This window comes from Ambystoma mexicanum, chromosome 1q, assembly GCF_040938575.1.
Source record: "Ambystoma mexicanum isolate Mex_15411 chromosome 1q, UKY_AmexF1_1, whole genome shotgun sequence".
NCBI classification, from domain to species: Eukaryota; Metazoa; Chordata; class Amphibia; order Caudata; family Ambystomatidae; genus Ambystoma; species Ambystoma mexicanum.
Window position 1 is genome coordinate 1,320,034,138 of NC_090922.1, and position 20,406 is coordinate 1,320,054,543.

A 20,406-nucleotide genomic window follows, 5' to 3' on the forward strand; every position below is an offset into this window, starting at 1 on the left:
CAATCTGGATATGGATGAGCATGGCAGGGCGTCGTTGATAAAAGCAATGTGATATTGAATAGATAAAAATAGTGCAAGGGCAGTACCCTTTTCAATGTAAAATATTCCCTTTTCAATGGGAACTTTTGCAAGCAGCAGAGCAGCGTTGCTTTTCAATTTGCTTCTTTTGGTGCACACAAGAACACATACTGGCGGCCTTTCTCAGTGTGCTCTCTGTTCCAACTTGCTCAATAGTTCTTTGACAAGATGGTGTAGCCATCATTTTGTAGCTGCAAAACGCTGTTTTGATGCAGGGAAATGGTGCTCCAAAGATCCAGTACAGCCATTTTGCGCTTGGTCATGAATGGGAATTCTGCTGAGTGGGTCAGTGTACCCCACAAGAGGTCAGTATGAAGAACCCCCCCCTCGCCCTACTGTAATGGGTCTCACGACTGTGCCACTGGAGCATAAATTGGCACCCATTGTGGACAATATGGTACTCAATCATCACCATAAACCTTCTTGGACAATACCTATTCATATTTTTGTCTTTACTTTCCGTTTCCAAGACTTTGGAACTTCCTTATTTAATTTCACAAACTACATGTCCCATAATGCACCTTGTGGCAGTTCCCATTCCCAGGCTATTCCTAAGCAGCAGTCTTAGATCTATAATCCCCAGAAACCTTAGAGATCAGTGCTGCTTTTATTTTTTATGAGGACCAGAGAGGGAGGAGGCCAATTGCCTTCAGGTGTGCTGCTCCAGGTGCTGCTAATTAGCCTGCGTCAGTACAGGGTGGGTCAGTATTTAAGCAGCTGCCTGCAGGAGCACAAGTCTCTTGCATTGAGCTCGCTTCCAGCCTTTCGTAGCTTTGATGCTTGGATTTCTCGGTCCTGTTGGTTCGAGAACCTGCTCCTGTTCCAGAGCCCTGTGCTCCCTGCCTTGCAGCCCTGCTACTCTGCCTATCACTCCTCTGCCTTTTGCCCTGCACCTATGTGCTGCCTACACTGAAGCCCTGCTCCCCTGCTTGCAGTCCTCTGTTCCCCGTCTACAGCCCCTTGCTCTCTAACACTCAGATTCTAGTTTCGTTGCTTTTCTTCTTTGTTCCAGTTTCTCTGTCCCAAACCTTGTTCACTTTGACTTCCTTTTCCCCCTGGATATTTCTGTTACAGTTCTTGACACGTGTGCCTTGTGTAATTGCTTTGTTCAGAGTTTGGCTGCTGGGTTTCCAGCAGGCAGTCTTTGCCCCTTTCCTTTGTCACGTTTCAGTATTGTACCTTATGTCATTAACGGTATGCTGGTTCCTGCTTCAGGAGGCAGTCATTGTTCCGTTCCTGCTGGACCCATACAGGCTTGAGTCTTGTAAGTATTGTTCGTGCCTTAGGGTCCAGACACAAGACACCCACTGCTGCTGCTCCTTTTCACGAGCATTCAGAGTGGGACCCTGTAACAGTAACCTGCTCAGAAGGCTAGAGTTTCTCTGGTTCTGTGGGAAACTCTTCCCCCATTCTGTGCACACCTCAAGAGGGAACCTAACATATTTTGTTCTATTTGTACTCCCTGCCTTTTCTGTTCACTGCCTTTGTGGTCTATCCTTTGTCTGCAGGACTCCTTGCACTCATGCTTCTTCTGTACTTTTCTCCCTTCTGCTTTGTGGGCACATCTCTACCTGCAAGCCCCTTGACAAAGGGCCGAAGCTGGAAGAAGCCTGTGAAGGGCATGTCTTGTTGATCGGTCAGTCGTCGACGATGAGGGTGTTCGTCAGGACCAGTCGAGCAGTTAAGCAGTCGTGCGGCAAGGCGAACAACAAAGGAAACAAAGTCTATGATTACAACTTTAGTTAATCAAAGGCATCATCCAGGAAGAAAACTCTGCATTTGTGACTGAGTTCGATGGCGGAAAAAAAAAGTCTGAGGGTCCTCGACGCCTGAAGGACCATGGGTACAGTACACATCACACTAGGGATATTACTAAACACACCCGGTCGACGTCAGTTTTAATTTCGAAGACAAATCTTTGCGACTTCCACTAGATGTCGGACTATGCAGAGCATGTGATCTAAGCTGATCCACAAGCTCCAGAAATCTAGATATATATCTCCATTATGACAAACGCAAGTTACATCTTCAAATTCAGAGAATTCTTACAAATCTGAATGCCATTCTCACCCATTATCAAATGGTTATGTAAAGAATTATACTAAAAAAATAACATTCCAGTATCAGTTCTCACTTTTGAGGGGGGTGTAGGGGAAGTAGTTTGCATCCAACATCCCCTATCAAATTCAATGTGCCAATAAACACAAGGAGGTGCGCCTGTGTACGTGTATGAGCGAAGGAAGTCAATCACAGGATTCATCCAATCGCGATTGTATTGTCAAATGATGCTAGATGGGTGGACATTAGATTAAAGATTTATATGGAGTGAAAAAAAAAATAACAGATTATTTCTCTCATTATCTGCCAACATACATCAAACTTGGCAGAAGGAACCTCTACTAATTTGCCAACGGGCAAGTGTACTGGCCCCAGTAAGGATGTTTTGTTTAAGAAGGGGTCAAGAGCCTGGGGAATGCCTCTTTATCTGGGTCAAAAGGGGCTGAAGAAAATCAGATGAAATGGTGGCCTGGCCTAGGACCTTCTCCATTTCTATTAGTGGACAGCACCAACCATGGAGAGGTTTAGAGGCATCCCTAAAGCATCGTTCCTATATGTGCAATTTAATGCAACCCAAAAATGCAAGTCATTGTTATGTCCCACTGTGTTTAAATAGATCTTCTTTGGAAATAGAACTCTGAAAAGGGGATAGGGACTCAACTCCGAAAATTTAATTAAATAATTAATTCCATGTGCTTATTTCAAAATGTGCAGCGCTTCTTGGAATCCATGGCTTCTTGATCCAATGTCACTGACCTCGCAAAGGAATTAAACAGGCCTGTATGAAACCGTATTTTTATAATAAATGCCATGAAGCATAATAATCCCCCCTAAGGAATACACAAAGTGGGCAGGGGGATCAGGGGGGAGATTCTGATAGGAAATTCAAGTTTAGAAACCTGGTATTTAAAGTGTTTAATTACCTTCAAGCTCCTTTTCCCCTATAAAATAAAGCAAAACTTTGTGAAACTCACCCTATCGTTTATTCACAACTTAACCATACCAATATGTCTGTCCATGTGTTCTGAATAACAACCCCTTTAATTCTTCAAAGATAAAACTAGACAATGTAAAATTATTTCAGATGACAGTACGTTCTTGTAGATTTTTGCATAGCCCATCAGAATATTTCAATCATATTTATAGCTGCTTGTTTGCCATCATAATTGACAATGATTTCCTTTGTATAATTGGAGTTTCCGTTTGAAAACAGTATTCACAAGTGAATTGTATATCAAGATTCCACAAGCACATTTTGTAGAATAGTCATTCATGTTTGTTCTATGTATGAATTTTTGTGCGAATATGGAAAGTGAACTGGACATCTTATGTTAATAAAAATGTTAGTGAGACAAAACCAGGCAGGCTACAGAGTATTAGTTATCACAGTAGTCCGAGTTAATTTTTCAATGTTTTAAGGTGACTTCATCAACATTGTGTTCAGAGACCACCTGCATTTACTAGATTTATTATTTAGAATAAAACTAAAATACTCTAATTAAAACAGGCTGTTTCTTGTCATGCATTGCAAGGTGGAATTTTTTTGTCACAGAGGTTAGTAAATTGTTGCCTTTCCTATGTAATAAACCACTATAAAAGTAAAAATATATCCTGTAGACATTCAATACAACTTGCTATTAGTATTTTACATTTTTCTTTTTTTAATTAAAATGTGTTCGCCGATTCCAATGATTCACCATGGTCTGTAATTTATAATATTTCCCAGAGTCTACCTCCTCAAAGCCATCAATGCTTCTGGAGGTGTATAGTGCTAGGAAATCCCTATCAGTTTTCAGCATGTTGATTAGACCAACCTCTTTCATCCGGACAAAGCAGCTATCCATGCTGGGACGATGGGGTATCGAGTTAAGATGACTGTTTTTCACATGCCTGTACCCACAAACATTTACCAATGCCAGTGCACAAACAACAGTCCTTAATTGTGGGGAGCTGCCCTCTATTTTGGGACTCAAAGCAAGAGCAATCAAGTATTCAATCCATTACCCCATTGAAGCAACCCCACCCCCAGACACTGTCTCAGGAAGAAAGCTTAGGGGCAATGTGCTCATCTTGGAAGCAAGACGATGCAGAGCAACACAGGTTCGATCCCCGGGTCAATGCTTCAAAACCTCTGGGTATTAAGCGTGTTATAAATAACCAATTACAATTACAGTGCTGGCATGACAAATCGCAGTGTTTCCCAACATGAGATCCTGCAATGAGTGGAAAAGAAGAGACACCACTGAGTAGGCCATGCATCCACGTCGAGATCAGGACCGAGCAAACCAGGTCTAACTGAAGGTGAGAGCATTGTAAGGAAGGCATGGTATCAACAGTAAGAGACACAAGTGACCACAGTTCAAGGGTATTTATTGAACTTTCACAAGGGTCTGATAAAAACGCCAATCTAAACCTAAATCTACACATGGGAGCAAGCTACGACCATCAAATAATAATAATGCAGTCCTACTGAAGTCTTATCAAATTAAAACTGCCTATACTAAAAAACCTATTGCCAATCTTTACCGCTAATTTACAAATAGTATGGGGTAATGTTCATGGAAAAGAAAGAAGTGTTCACAAAATGATTTGCCTAGATTTTTAGGCCGTTAGCCTCCCGTTCCCACGTTTTCAGCACGGGGTAAGGCAGTTCACTCGAGCAAAGCGTACACTCTGGCTTCTTCGACACGAGGATACATGTCTAATCCAGCAACAGGGCCTTCTGTGCCCAAGTCTCTTGATTCAGAGGACCTGATAAACAACAAAAATAAGATACACAGTTCTTTTCACAAGTATTCAACTCGGGTGCTTCACCCTGGATCCCCCTCAGCCGGGCTCAGATCACTGTTATTTTGCGATCAATACTACAGATCCCACCCCCCCACTCTTTCGGGCTCAGATCCCTGTTATTACAAAGTTCAGAGAATATTTGTTTTCTCTGGTGACTCATGGTTCACCCAGGATCCTCCCTCAGCCGGGCTCAGATCCCCTTTTCAATTAGTCTCCCTCAGCTGGGCTCTGACTAATTTGTCGTTCACCTTGGTTTATAGAAGACTTTAAAATGTGCACAGGATTTAGCTTGACCGTTGTAGGATCACTTTGATACCAACTTCTGTTTCACAATACAGTTGCCATTCAGTTGGATACCTAACAGAGACCTTTCGAATGAGCACCCACGTGGCGCCGGACCACTCTGTATGCAGTAATCTCACTTGGTCTCACAAAGTTCATTCACTCCTTTGGTTCCAAATTATATTCACGTAGCTCCTCACATGTGTTTCACACACTGTCCCCTTTGAATTTCGTCATACAATGTTGCAGCTTGCAACCTTGGTTCAAACACTAGTAGGTTTGGCATCAGTCTCTCCAACTCACCGGCTGTGCTGTCTTTACTGGCGCTGCTTTTTTGTAGGAGCCAAAGACAGTACCACAGAAGCAATTTCTCATCCCTGCCTTAGTTATCGACATGGGAGAGCCCGGATACCTTCGATGCACAATGCAGGTTTCTTCAGCTTTAGATCTCGGTCGTAGGCTTCTTTCCAAGGTCCGCAAAAGTAATGGTCTTTAAAGGTCAAGGGCATTCTCCCCACCCCCGTTGCAACCCTCTCTGGTCTTGCGTCTTTCTCCTTGTATTAAACTACCATTTTGGAACTGCTGTTTCCTCATGTGCTTTTCCTCGCTGATAGTGTGCTCTCGTGCTCTGCCTTTTATCCGTGTGGGGAAGTGTGATGGAGTCAGGTGGGTGTAATGATCAGTAATTGCCTGACCATGGTATTGGGACATGTCGGGTATAGGGCTCTGGTGTTAGTCTGTTGTCGCTCACAGTGAACTGTTTGTTAGAAAGTGTTTGTATCGGGAAAGGGTTTAGTTCCTAGGTATCCCACCTGGTAGGATGGGGAAAAGGTGTTACAGGGAAGGGATACCGCGCCTCACCATCCAGTGCCCCACTTCCACACTCCGCAGACCCCTCATCCAGGTTTCTCACACCATGCAGAGGGCGTGGTGGGTCCAGAGCCCAAGACCACACTGAATCCAGACGGCGAGGGTGGAACGAGCCCTCCGTTTGCAGCACCGAATTCTACGAGCAAAGCAAAGTCACAATGAGTGAGCTAATACACTCCAGAAAGCGACAACACACACGAGTTGAAGCCGCCTTACCGGAGCAAGACCCATGTCAGAAAAGGTACACGGTTTGCTACTGTTGGGGGGGGGGGGGCAGAAGCAAGAGAGCAGGGGGAAACAGGGATAATTTCCCCAGTCTCAGATCAAGGGCATTAAGGCCCAGAGGAAGATAAATAATACATTAAGCCTAAGGATTGTGAGAGGGAGGGAGACCAAGGTATAATAACGAGCCAAACGGAATACAGACACTATGCAAAACCAAGGGAAGAGTATCTGATAACGGATTACCAACAGCCCTGAGGACTAAGCAAGACTATACGACAGAGAGCCACCGACACGAGAAGGGATCAAAGAGATAAATATCGAACAAATGAAAAAGGGCAGAAGTTGCAAGTACCATAACCACCCAAATGGCGTGCAAACACTACGCAGAAGACAGGGAGAGTATCTGATAAAGGGTTACCAACCATTCTAGGTAATAAGCAAGACTAAGACAGATCCACCAGCACCAGAAGGGCTCAAAGGGATAATACAGAAAAAAAAGAAGATCAAAGTATCATAATCAAGTCAACACAGTATAGACACTGTCCAGGACTAAATAATGAATATCTAACAAAGGGTTACCAACAACCCTTGGGAATAAGTAATACTGAGAAACAGAGTCACCAGCACCAGAAGAGTACAAGGAGACACATATAGAACGAATTAAAGAACCACCTAGGGACAACCAAAGTGTGAATATAGGGATGAGTGGCTCAGCCAAATGGTGGAAAGGGATTCATGAAATATCGCTCCATCTACATGAATTCAGATCTTCAATATTTGCAGGAACTAGAGAAAAGGGTACCAAAGAAGAGATACCAAACAGTCCTAAGAGAGGTCAAATTACATAAAGCTGAAGGCAAAATATTCTGCTTAGTTTAATTAACATTTTCTACGGTCAGGTAGAAGAACAAGTTACTCTCTTACCTGGTAACGTTCTTTCGATGGGATGGTCCCACAACGTATTCCATATCTTTGACAGTAATCACCACAGCTGTGCTGCTTCGGAAAAAGAACTCGAACGGCGGGAGCGTCTGGGCAAGTTGAAACCTGTGCACCATCTGCTGAATGTGAAGAGCCCTCACCTGGGGAGGAAAACAGCCCGAGGGATGTGTCGAGCACTGCTCCGATGTACTGGAGCCGCTGTGTTGGCGTCAAATGGGACTTCTTTAAATTGAGGGAGAAGCCCAGCTTGTGAAGGGAGTGGCAGGTGACGAACAGATGATCCAGGACTTGCTCGGGAGAGCTCCCCCTGATCAACCAATCGTCCAGGTAGGGGTAGACGTGAATCCCCCCTTTCCTGAGATGCGCTGCCACTACCAATTTGAGCTTGGTGAAAACCCTCGGGCGGAGGTCAATCCGAACGGCAGGACCCGAAACTGAAAGTGCTAGTCGGCAACCGCGAACCTCAGGTACTTCTTGTGCTTGGGATGGATCGGCACATAAAAAAAAGCGTCCTTGAGGTCGAAAGACACCAACCAGTCCTGAAGTTGAAGGGCCTGGAGGACTTGAGAAAGAGTAACCATCTTGAACTTGTCCTTCCTGAGGAGCTTGTTCAAACCGCGCAAGTCCATGATGGGTCACAATCCTCAGTCTTTCTTCGAAATCAAAAAATAAGGGGAATACCATCCCTTGTTCCTCTCCGCTACAGGCACCAGTTCCATAGCGCCTTTCTCCAGCAGGGATTGAATTTCCTGCGCAAGGTGCGGATCCGGACTCTTCAAAGAGAGGCTCCCTGGTGGATTGTCGTGAGACCTCTGCCCGAAAGGAAGACCATAGCCGTGGGTTATGATCTCCAGAACCCACACATCTGAAGTAATGGCACGCCATTCTACAAGATGCTGCGCCACCCTTCCCCCAACCGGAGAAGCATGGGCCTCATGACTGAGCTGAAGCGGCTGCGGCAGTGCCTGAGGGCAAAGAGGCAACTGCTTGCGCGGACTTGGCACCTCGAGTACCTTGTTTTTCACCTCTGGCACTCCTACGGTTGCCCCTTTGACCAGCAGCTCCTCTCGATTTACTATAGGACGAGTAATATCGAAAGGAACCTCCCCTCCATTGCGGTCCCCTAGGATGAAAAGGTGGAGGTTGGCGGACTGCAGTGCCCATTGACTTTGCTGCAGCTTTTGAGGTCTGCAACCTCTAAAGACTCTCGTCACCCTTGCTGCCAAAAAGATGTTCACCATCAAAGGGCATGTTGAGGAGGCGGGCCTGCACATCAGGATCAAAACCCGACTTCCGCAACCACGCAAACCTGCGTATGACGGTGCTCGCCGCCATGGACCGGCTGACGCAATCAGCCATGTCCAGACCCGACTGAACGGATTCACACATGGCATCCTTGCCATCCTGCACGATAGCAAGAAAACCATCCCGTTCCTCCCCTTCAGGAATATGATCAGCCACTAGGGAAATACAGTTCCACAGAGTGTGCATGAAACGAGACAAGGCACAAACGGAGTTGGCAGCCTGAAGCGCCATACCCCCAGAAGAAAACACCTTTGCCCAGCCATCAAAACGTTTGTCGTGCCTATCAGGAGGGATGGTAGGGTATGACGCCTGCTTTGCGGGGGCCGTAGCCGCCTGCACCACCAAACTTTCCGGAGTGGGGTGCGTGGTCAAGTAGCAGGGGTTGCCACTGGCTGGGCGATATTTCTTCAGCAAGGACTTGCTCACTGCCGGGAGACACCCGGAGAAGTCCAAGCCGCAGCCACCCTTCTCTGCAAGGCCATATGGAATGGCAGCACCGGGTCAGTTGGTTGACCATGGTCCAGGATATCAGTCAGGTCATCCTGCTGAAAATCCCCCGGAGGGGCAGACCACCCCAGGTAATCCGTGACCCTCGACATCAGGCGACGATAAGAGGAGTCGGCATGCGTGCCAGGCTCAGGCCTACCAAATTCCACCTCCGGAGAGGTATCGAGCTCACTGGCGTCATGCAATGACTGACGCAGCTCCTCAAGCTGGCTATGACCAGAAACAATGTCATCAGGGACCTCTGCAGGAACCACCCCTTCCTCAGACCCCTCATCCACCTCAGAAATATAATCCAGAGGCTGGAAAGAGGGAACCGAAAAAGCAACAAAGACCTGTTTTGCCTTAGTCAGAGCTTTTCTAGGGGGTTCCCCCGTACCACAAGGCATCCCCGACAAAACCACCTCGAAAGGCGTTGAGGGAATTGGCGTTGACGTCGAGCGCGGCGGCGACAGCTTCGAAAGCATCAACACAGGCCTCGACAGCCTGGGCGCCGATGGCGTCGACGACTTCCTCGGAGCCGGGGCCTCGAGAGAGTCCATCGACGACCTCAGCACCGCCGTCGTCGATGTCTTCCTCAAAGACTTCACAGGTTCACACGGTCTCGATGGTGTAGAGGACGGGACCTGGAACGGGCATGTCTAGAGCGACCATCCTTGTCCGACCGGGACCTCAAAGGCGCCCGGTGGTCACGCCGACTGCTCGAGCCCGAAGGAGGACGAGCAGTGTCTCTAGCATGGCCACGACCGGCGTCTTCAGACGGCGCGGACGGAACGAAGCCGTGCAACTGAAAAATCGCCAACATCTCGTTTTGGAAGGAATCCCATTCCTCAGGAGTGGAATGCTTGTTGGGACAAGCAACCTGCTGACGGGCGGAGTCCTCGGAAGAAGACGGGGAAGGCGACCAGTGACAGCGCTTCCTGGAGTGCCTCGAAGAGGCAGTGGAATGGCGGGACCGACTCCCAGACCAAGAACCCCCGGACTCCCGACGACGATGCAGAGAGTCGCCCCTCGAATCGTCCGTCGAAAGACCAGTGGAACGCGACTTCCGGTGCTTGCCCATTTTACCGACCGACAGCTTCTTCTTAAGCTACCGCAAGGCCTTCGATGTGAGTGATTGGCAGTCGACACAGTCGTCCGTATCATGGTCCTCCCCGAGGCACCAGCCGCAAGCGTTGCACGTATCCATCAGCGACATCTTGGACCCGCACATCCGACAGTACTTAAACCCGGACCGCGGGGTGGAAGAAGCCTAAGACATATTCGATAGCAATGAAGAAACAGGTTCGAAGAACCGAAAGAACAGGATTCAGTAGAATCGAGGCGCACCAAAATCTCCGAAGCAAACACGTTAGCGGAAAAAAAACGGTACTGAGGCTACGGGCGTTGTGCGTCCTACTTATAACATCCAGTGACGTCAGCTCGACGGAGGCCCTCGAGGACAGCGTATCGACGCAGGACGCAGAAAGATTTTCCGAAGCAGCACAGCTGTGGTGATTACTGTCATAGATATGGAATACGTCGGAGGACCCAATCCCCCTCAAATGTTTCTTTTGACGAGGAGATGAATGCCTCGACTCAGCCAAAGAAACTTTTAAAGGGATAGAAGTTTTAAAAGCCTTACCTCTTTCTAACTTCCCCTTACGCTCCTTCAAAGCTTTCGCCGTCATGGACATACAGTCCTCACAATCTGAACAGTGATGCTCCAATTCCAGGTACCACAAACAGATCCTGTAAGGATCCGTTAAAGACATTTTCTTTCCACAGTCGCGACATTTTTTGAAACTGGACCGTGGAGTCGATGGTTAGGATGAAGACGCCATCGTGTTAAACCAAATATCTTCGAAGAATAAGAAGTGTTTTTATGAAGAAAACGAACCGAGCGTTACGTTTCCGGGGCACACGGACGCTGCACGAGTCGATTTATACTCATGATGACGTAGGCGCCGACACGGAGGATGTCAAGGAACACAACTTGAGGGACGTCAACGCGCAGCGCCCTCTACTGAGAAAACATTTCCGAGTCCAGCAAGCTGGAATGGATTATATCAAAGATAAGGAATACGTCGGAGGACACAATCCCTTCGAAATGGAGTTACAGGTAAGAAGCTACTCCCTTCTCCAGCATTGGATCTTTAATGGATTCACATACTGTGAACAGATTACATAGCAGTATCCATCATACTTGGCAGAGTGCAAATGCAAACCTATACAGAAACAGAATCACATACATGAGACAAGAAACCCCATTCAGTGATCAAATTCAAACAACAAATACCCCGATGCTGCGGGGCTTACCTTATTGAAACAGGCATTGCAGGACCGCCGTCCGACCTGCACATCCTCACCGTGCTGCCTCTCCAGACAGTAAAGTCGAGTAAACGTAAGCGGCACCGCCCAGGAGGCCGCTTGGCAGATGTCCACCAGCGGAATCCCTGACCAAAATGCCACCAACGAAGCCGTAGCCCTCATCGAGTGTGCCCTTGGGTTCCTGTGCAAAGGCTTCCCAGCTTTAGCATGGCAGAATGAGATAGCAGACAAGACCCAATGGGAAAGTCCTTGCTTGGAGATTGCCCGTCCTCTGACGAAGGTCCATAAGCCACAAACAGCTGCTAAGGAAGTCTGAACTCCTGCATACGATTCAAATAAAACTTTAACACCCTCTTCACATCCAGCGAATGCAAAGATCGTTCTGCAGGTGTGGAGGCTGAAGCAAAGAACGAGGGTAACGCCATAGAAGAGAGTTTGTGAAAGTCGTTGGCACATTGGGGATAAAGTGCGGATTGGTAGCCAACACCGCCTTATCCTTGAAGAACCTCAAGTATGGAGTGTCCACAACCAAAGCTTGCAACTCTGACATCCTTCTGGCCGTAGTAATGGCCACCAGAAAAGCTACTTTACAAGACAAAAATTGCAAAGAAGTCGACTACATTGGCTCAAACAGACGTCTCATTAGACCCGACAGAACCACATTAAGGCTCCACATCGGAGGGAACGTCTTGACTGGTGGAAAGGTCCGAAACAAATGCTTCATGAGACCGTCACTAAACAGAGGCGCTGCATCCAGCTTCCGAGTGAATCTAGAGATTGCTGCCAAGTGTACCTTTATAGAGGAGAATGTCAGGCCCTTTTTCGCTAAGTGCAATAAATATGGCAAAGTCTGCTCTGACGAAATGTTCAAAGGGTCCACTCCAGGTTGGTCCTTACACCACACAGAAAACCTTTTCCATGTACACGCATAGGAGGCATTCGTGGAAGGAGCTCTTGCTGCCTCCAAAATGCGTCGACAGTCACCAGGAAGCTTCAGGAGTCCAAACTCAGTAGCCAAGCCATCAGGCTGAGAAATCCCCGATCGTTGTGCCAGACTGTGCCCTTGCCCTGAGAAAAAAGTTCTGGCTTCACTGCCAACCGAATCGGCTCTGCCACACAGATGGAGATCAGAGAACCACGGCTGTTTGGCCCAGAACGGGGTCACCAGAATCACACGACATGGGGATCTCCGAATCCGCTGGATGGTCCATCGAATGAGTGGAAAATGGAGGAAATGCATAAGCAAACTGGTCCGTCCACGGGAACGAGAACGCGTCCCCTAGAGGCTCGGGATGAGGCCACCTGCTGGCAAACTCCTTGCACTGCTTGTTCTCCTTCGTTGCGAAAAGGGCCAACGAAGGACGGCCCCCACCTTCAGAAGAACATGGACACCTGCTGCTCCTTTAGCTGCCACTCGTGTAGTTGGCTCACCTCCCTGCTGAGGGCATCCACTTGCACATGCAAAAACTCCCGGTAAATGAAAGGCCATGATGCGGATGTTGTGCAGCAGAGCACAATGCCAGAGGTCTTGTGCTTCTTTCGCGTTCCCCCCCGCGTTTCCAGAGGTAAAACATTGTGGTGGTATTGTCCGTCAACACCCTCACCACCGACCCGCGTATATGCTCAACAGAAACGATTTCAGGGCCCAATGCACCGCTCTCAGTTCGAGCACATTGATGTGGAAACGTGATTCCACCCGAGACCACAGGCCATGGACCTGCGAGTCTCTGAGATGCGCCCCCGATCCTGTCTGAGAGGCATCCGTCACAATTGTAAAGTGGAATTACGGTTCTAGCAATGGCATGCCCCGAACCAGATTGTCCGAGCACTGCCACCATTGAAGCGCTTCCACCAGCTCGCCGTAGATCACCACCTTGTCGGACCACGATCCACGACTCTGAGCCCATCGGTCAGCGAGGAATTTGTGTACTGGCCTCATGAAGAGACAACAGTTTCTCACCAGCGGGATGCAGGACTGTTAGGGAGAATTCTCTGTTAAGGCTAATTTCCCAAACCTAGTGAGTCCCCCAGCTGCTTTGCTGGATTTTTGGGGTTTATTTTTTTTCTCCTGCTAAGAGTGAGACTCTTTTCCTCCGACTCTTAGACATGATTTGAGGTGTTCCTTTGACTTTGTATGTGTTCTATGGGCTAAGGGGTCCTTTACCCCATAGGGTTTCATGTGTTTTTGATATGAGGGTTACACAGCACCCTCCGCGCACTAACCCAGGGGTGTCGCAGCCACCCCCCAACATAGACGCCATACCCTGGGACTGACTACCGTCTCCCAGGGCATGTAAAGTCACCATTGGCTTTACTAGTCTTAAATTGTGAACAGAACCAGTACAAACCATCATATTGTGGACGTACTGGTCGGGGCAATTCGATTGCCCCGGGGTCTGTTGTTCGAGGGGGCACTGTCCAGTCCCCCCGACCGAGTTTTGGCTGGCGGCAGTGGATACTACTTTTTATATTCGACCGCAAATATATTCCTATGGGATTTTCCCATTGTTCGAGGCTACAACTTTTTAAAATAGCCTCGAACATACCGCTGGTTTATTAAATTAATATAAAATCACCGGTTGGTATTTTTTGCCGAAACTTGGTTCCAAAATGGCATTTGTGTTCGCTTCTGTGACTCCAACCCAAGTCGAGCCCTTTGTTCCACTTTTTGGCGGGCTTCTCCACAGAAGCCTCCAAAAGTGGTGCCATTCTGTCTGGGTACCAAAGGAGGGGGTTTAGGCACCCTGGACTGAGTTGCCTCGGCAACTCAAGTCGCACTCTTGTGTGATTGGCCCAAGTGGTGAGCCGCCCGGCTCACCACTTAGCATGTTTGAGTGACAGCTAGGACTGATGAATGGGGGTTTTCTGCATAAAAGCAGGGCTTTGGGGACTGGGACTTCAGACGTCGCCACAGGACCTAAAGAATCCGAGGATGGAGAAACCGAGCCGACCTGCAACATCGACACCACCGGTGGAGCCCTGCTGAACCGTCTCGCCACTTTTCCCGACGACAGAGGAGAGAGATCTCCAGCCCGGAGAGTCTTCTTCCTTTGACTAGTGGGGATAACCAGTTTGCCCGTCTTTTCGCCTTCCTGGACCATCTCGTGCCCGCCTTGCCCGTGCCAAGCACCCCGGCAACCGGAATACCATGGTTTACCACTACCGCAAAGAAAAGGGCGGTACCTTGTCACCGGGAAACTCCGCGGCTGGTTTCTTCCCTGGCAGCGCAACGACCTTCAGCTTTCCTCCACGTCGAGACCTCCTCTGGACGAAACACTGACTTGCACCCGCTGCCAGGAACAACTGCCCCCGCTGGAGCGTTCTTCCCATTTTCAGGTACTGTGTCCCGCCTGGCTTCCCTTGCGACAGATCGTTCGGGGTGACAGTAAATCCTCGACTTTCTAACCTGGGTTGGCCTGGGGCCCGTTAACTAACTTTTCCTGACTTGATCTCAATCTTTTATGAACTATCTACAAAGACTCTTTGGGCATAACCCCACTGTGTGATCCTGGACACATTTCGCCTGCTCTGTCTAAGAGTGGGCCTGGCATTTGAACTTCCTTGCTCTCCAGTACTTTGCCTAACTTGCCTCACTGTGGTTCTTTGAAAAGTATTGAAATTGTGTGCTTTCATAACTTTGCCTCTTTCCTCCCTTTTTCTATAGCTTATTAGAGTGCCATTTTATGTTAAGCGCTCACCTCTGTCTGAAAATAAGTTGTGTTTCTCACTAAGACTTGTCTAATAAGTAATTAGGGATATATATATATATATATATATATGTGACTGTGTGTTGAATTTACTTACCTCTTTGTATGAAAATGTAATTTACAAGTGTGTCTTTAAATAAATAATTATATACTTTTACACCAAAGCTCTAGTCAGTGTTTGCTTGTGCTACTGTATCCCTATACCTATTGTGTATACTCTATATACTGCCTAACTCATCTTGAGAGAAGTCTGACTGCTCAGCCACAGCTTCCAGGTAAATCTGGGTGGTACAGACTGCTACCAATTGGGTTTACTGCCAACCACCTGTAGTCCTAAATCTTTTGCAGTGGTCCCTAAGGGAACTGCACAGGTTTCTGCCTAACAAGGACGTCATGGCCCCCAGCAGTGACATGTAGGTCCGGACCGACACCCTTGTACCGATCTTCCACTCTGCTGCTTTTTGCTTGAGCTTCCAAACCCTCTTGCCCGAGGGCCTCACAAGCCCCAGCTGAGTCAGAAAAACCAAGTCCTTGGAAGGCGACAGAAAGGACTTCTCAAAGTTCATGGCGAAGCTAACCGTTGCAACAGCTGCATGGTAGCGTCAAGACTTTCCTGCGCCTCCCCAGGAGACAAACCGCATACTAGCCAGTCATCCAGGTATGGGTAAACTGATGACCTTCCCGTTTGAGCCATGTTGCCACCGGCGCCAAACATTTTGTAAATGTCCTGGGGGACGACTTTAATCCGAACGGGAGCACTCGAAACTGATAGTGATCTTCTCCTACGACAAACCACAGGAATTTGCAGTGCCGTCGACACAGGGATATGGAAATATGCGTTCTGTAGGTCCAACGAGGCCAGATACTCGGCCGGCTGTACAGACCGAACAACCTCCTGAACCGTGAGCATTTTGAACTTCAGGCGTTGCAGAGTCTTGTTCAACGCCCAAAGATCCAGTATGGGCCGCCACTTGCCATTGGGTTTCTTCACCACAACGTACCGGGAATAAACCACTTGGCCTTTTTCGGCTACGGTGGGCATACACTGGAGGAATGGGGGGTCGGGGAATACTTGAACTCCAGGGAGTGGCCCAGGCATACTGTGTCCAATACCCAATAGTCTGACGGGATCTTGTACCACTCGTGCACGTGTAGTGCTACCCTGCCCCCCAGCAGATTTTCCCGATAATAGTCATTGCTGCGGCTTAACCTGCCTTCCTTTGGAGGAAGAGGCCTGCCCTGCTCTTTTCCTGTAAACCTGAAAATCCCACCTTTTTTGCATCGACTGCGCCGACCTCCTATACCCCTGAGAGGAGTAACAAGATCGCCCGTAGCCCCGGTCTCTGCGGGAAGTAAACCGGGCATTTCCCGACACCCCACGGAAGGGACGAAACGAGCGCCCACTCTGCAAGGCTCCTAACGACTTAGTCTCAGAGTCCTCCTTCATACCCTTAAGAGCTTAATCGATTTTCCCACCAAACAACTCTTCGCCCTCACATGGCATGTCCAGAACTTTATAATGCTCTTCCGGGCGAAAGTCAGTGCACTTAAGCCAGGCCTGTCAACGCAGCACTAAGCCGTTGTTGTTCTGTTTAAAACCAGATTCCGCCAAGTTCACAGCAATGTTAATACTATGATTGGACGCCTCCTCAACTTTGCGTACCAACCTCATGGCAGCTTTACGATGTTCCACAGGTAGATGTTCGAGCAGAGGAGCCAACCGATGCCACATCTCAGCATCGTAGCGAGCCATGATCGTTAGAGAATTGGCCGCCTTCACCGTTGTCGCTCCCACAGTAAAAACCTTTTTACCAAAGGCATCCTGTCTCCTGGCGTCATTATTGGGAGGGGTAGTACATTTGTACTGACTTTCGGCTAGTCACCGCTGAAACCACCGACTCAAGAGTTGGCTGTGAAACCAAGTACTTTGGTGAAGAGTGTGAGGCCTCAAACTTCTTCTCCAGCCTCCCTTTGATAGCTGGTTCCAGAGAAGGGGCGTCGTATAGGGCGTAGGCCCTCCTGCCACACGTAGTCCAGGATAGGCAAGGAGAACACAGATTTCCGTCTCTTGCCCATGTGGTCAAACAGGAAACACTCCTTCTGCTCCTCAGGAGCCAACCCAAATTCCGCACACGCTTTAGCCATAATGGCATGAAACGCCCCCACATCATCGGGGGGGAGACGGTTGCGCCGGGCTACGAGGTAGTTCCATTTCAATGGCCGAATCCCACGCCTGGTCCCTCAACAGCGACAAGCCAGCAGACATTGTCTCCCTAGGCCCACTGTCCGATTCAGAATTCAGCAGCTCACCCTGCTCAGGATGGGAACGTGGATGATATTCGTGCACCTGTAGGGGTGACGGCAATTCAGCCGAAGCTGTCGAACGTGGAGGAACACCTGCAGCGTCGACGGTAGGCCCCACAGGAGCTACGTTCAGAGGAGGCAAGCTAGAATCTAGTTGGCCCAACAGAGATTGTAATGTGGACAGAACCTGGAGCGATAACATTGCCTGCGTGTTCATCAGAGGGTAACTGGTTGGACCAGCCCCCACACCCATCGACGTACCAACACACTGCAGGCCCATGGTGGACGGATCCACCATCGGATCCCATCGTCCTCCGCTTCCGGTGCAGTCTCTTGCTGTAGAATAGTGTCTGGTAGACGAGAGTCAAAAGCAGAAGCCTGTCAAACCACCTTCGTTGGTAGCAAGTTGCCTGTGTTTGTCCTCGAAGACAATATCGGGTCTCTTTCTCCTACAGGAGCTGAAGACATCACTGTCAACGACAGTATAGGAGTTGACAAAGGGACTGTCAACGACGGAACTCCCGTCGATGACGACGTAGTAGGAACTGCAGCCTGGCGGTGTAGACATTTCAGGTGATCCCGCCTGCTTGGCACCACTGGACCGATGTTTAGGCGACTCTATACTGGAGGAGGACTTGTGATGGTCCCCTGAAGAGGAGCGTCTCGACGACGAGTCTTTCTTGGCTTTCACCCGAGACGCCTTCTCAGGCCTACTTCCAGACCCTCATGACTGGTCCAACCGACCATGCATAGACGAAGACGTCCCTTTCGACAGGCGTTTACTTGAAGAGGAGCGACCACTCTTACAGACCTCCACTGGGACAGGCCGAGACTTTTAACCAGAGGCTCAGCTGATGCTGACCGGCAATGACCCACCGCTTGAGCCGGCCTTTCCGATGCCAAGCTATGCACCAACCCCACCTCCAAGGAAGGGTAGGTACCCTCGTTCAGCCAACACACCAACCGCTGATAGCGGGCCTTAAGCGTCTTTTGTGAAAAGCCCTTACAGATCTCACAAGACCCAGCCTAGTGATGGGGGTAGAGGCAATAGAGGAAGTCCATATGCCCATCCCCCTCATACACTTTCCTTAGCCCACAAGTCGCACAGGGCCGGAACAACGATTTTCCTGAAGACATTGCCACCAATCGCAGCAACATGTGCAGAAATCGCAACAAGCACGAGGTGATCCTAACACTCTGGAGACGGTTGAAATCTGAAGGGAAGCCATAGGGGCGGGGATATTAATACCCTACATCCTATTGGTGGTGGCTAAAGCACCCAAAAAGGACGCTGATAGGACACTGAAGTGTCAAAGTTTTCCATAGGAAAACGCTAAGTAAAAAGTTACAGAGAAACCCAGCCTGACGGGGAATATTCACAGCATGTGAATCCATGAAAGATCCAATGCTGAAGAACGGTATTACTGCTTGTCAGCAACCCGCTCGATTTACCGGTGGGATACCGGCAAACACATAATGAGGCCCAAAGTCTTCTCTACTCCCATTCTGTACAGCATACCTGGATTCTCCTCCATTTTTACCTGTGGACAACATGCTGGTTGGTTCTCCAAGCAAAACCTTTATTTTTTCAAGTTCCTTCTCCATGGCCATCAATGCTCCTCCATACCTGCCAGATGTGAACTCAGTTTAATCTCCTTCCGCCCACTCCTCTTCTGCACTCAACCTCACTGTCCCACACCCTCCCTATGCCTTGTCTGGCTTCCACTCTCGCCCCACTTCACTGGAACCCATTTCCCATAACAATAAAAGCCTGTCCAATTGTGCATCTCTTCAATGCTCAACTTTAACTTCACCTGCTTGGTAAAGAGTGTGCGTCCACCCTGGCCCTCTCCTTCATCCTCCCGACCCAACTTCACCACTGCCTCCCAGTGATAGTTAATAATGTACTTTTGTATATTTAAAAAGTTTGAATCAACTGCCCCTTTGTTTAATGTTACCATTGTAAGACATCTTTTTTTCCATATATTTTTTTTTGTCTTGTCCCTGGTACATGACCTACATTTGTACACCCTCCAACTGGCTCACCACTTGTTTCTCATCTTCGTGAGAAGGCCTCCATGTGTAAATGTGTTATTTTAAGTCATTGCCATTCGAAATTGGCATCCCTAAACTTCAAATAAATGGAGAAAATACAAATGATCAATTGAAAGCAAATTACCTGTAGGCTACCATTTCGCACTCCGGGGTTGGCCAACTCAAAATTGTAGAGTGCTGAAAAATGAAAAATGTATATTTAATTCACCTAAAAATGCAATATAGTTCAAAGATCAAAACACGACAAAAGAAACCTTTTCAAAATGTAAGCCATTAGCATACCAACTGTTCTAGGAGGTCATCTCTCAGGCTTGAAGAAAGCGTCCAAGACTCTTTCCCTCTGGATATTAAGTGAGCAATGATCCCTGCCGCAAAATAACTGACTTCCACTTCTGCACTGTGCAATAATTTACTGATGTGGTCTATGAATCCCTTCCACATTAGTTCAGAATGAAGCTCTTTGACTTCAGCTATGTTGTTCTAAATGAAAAAGAAGGTTAACATATGTTAGTCAAAAAAATACATATTTTCTACTAATTCAAACAAAAAGAAAATTATCAAGACAGTACAAAATAAATATAAGAGCAACAGTTAACAAGGATGGTAAAATAGGTAGCCTATTACGATCTAGTTTAGCTATGTAAAGCGTGTACTGGCAAGGCGACTTAAATCAGCTCTAGATCCAAGAAAGCTAGTTTGTTTGGTCACTATGTAATGTCTAAATGCCCCCAATACGGAGACATGTTCTGGAGCAAGTTAACGTAGGTCTCCAAAACAGTCATTTTATTCTTCTGAATTTCCTATACTTTGAAACAGCAGATTCATTATGTGGCTAATGAAACTCAAACAAGACGGCGGGATCAAAGACAATGGGACTCCATGGATCCCATTTATCTAATTTGTCTCATGGAAAACCCATCACGTCTGCTCTGCAAAGTTGCAATTAGTCACTTTTCCATATCTCCAGTTTCGAAGT

At 48.0% G+C, this 20,406-nt stretch overlaps 1 protein-coding gene across 1 annotated transcript in view; it reads right to left on the reverse strand.

The window, feature by feature from the left end:
• Nucleotides 1-20,406, reverse strand: part of ZYG11B (zyg-11 family member B, cell cycle regulator) — a 682,105-nt gene that overhangs the window by 186,435 nt on the left and 475,264 nt on the right. The window contains exons 11-12 of the mRNA XM_069642180.1: nt 19,713-19,910; nt 19,555-19,607 (exon numbers count right to left, since the gene is read on the reverse strand). Of these exons, the coding sequence (XP_069498281.1) occupies nt 19,555-19,607; nt 19,713-19,910 (251 nt within the window). The remainder of the gene's footprint in view (nt 1-19,554; nt 19,608-19,712; nt 19,911-20,406) is intronic.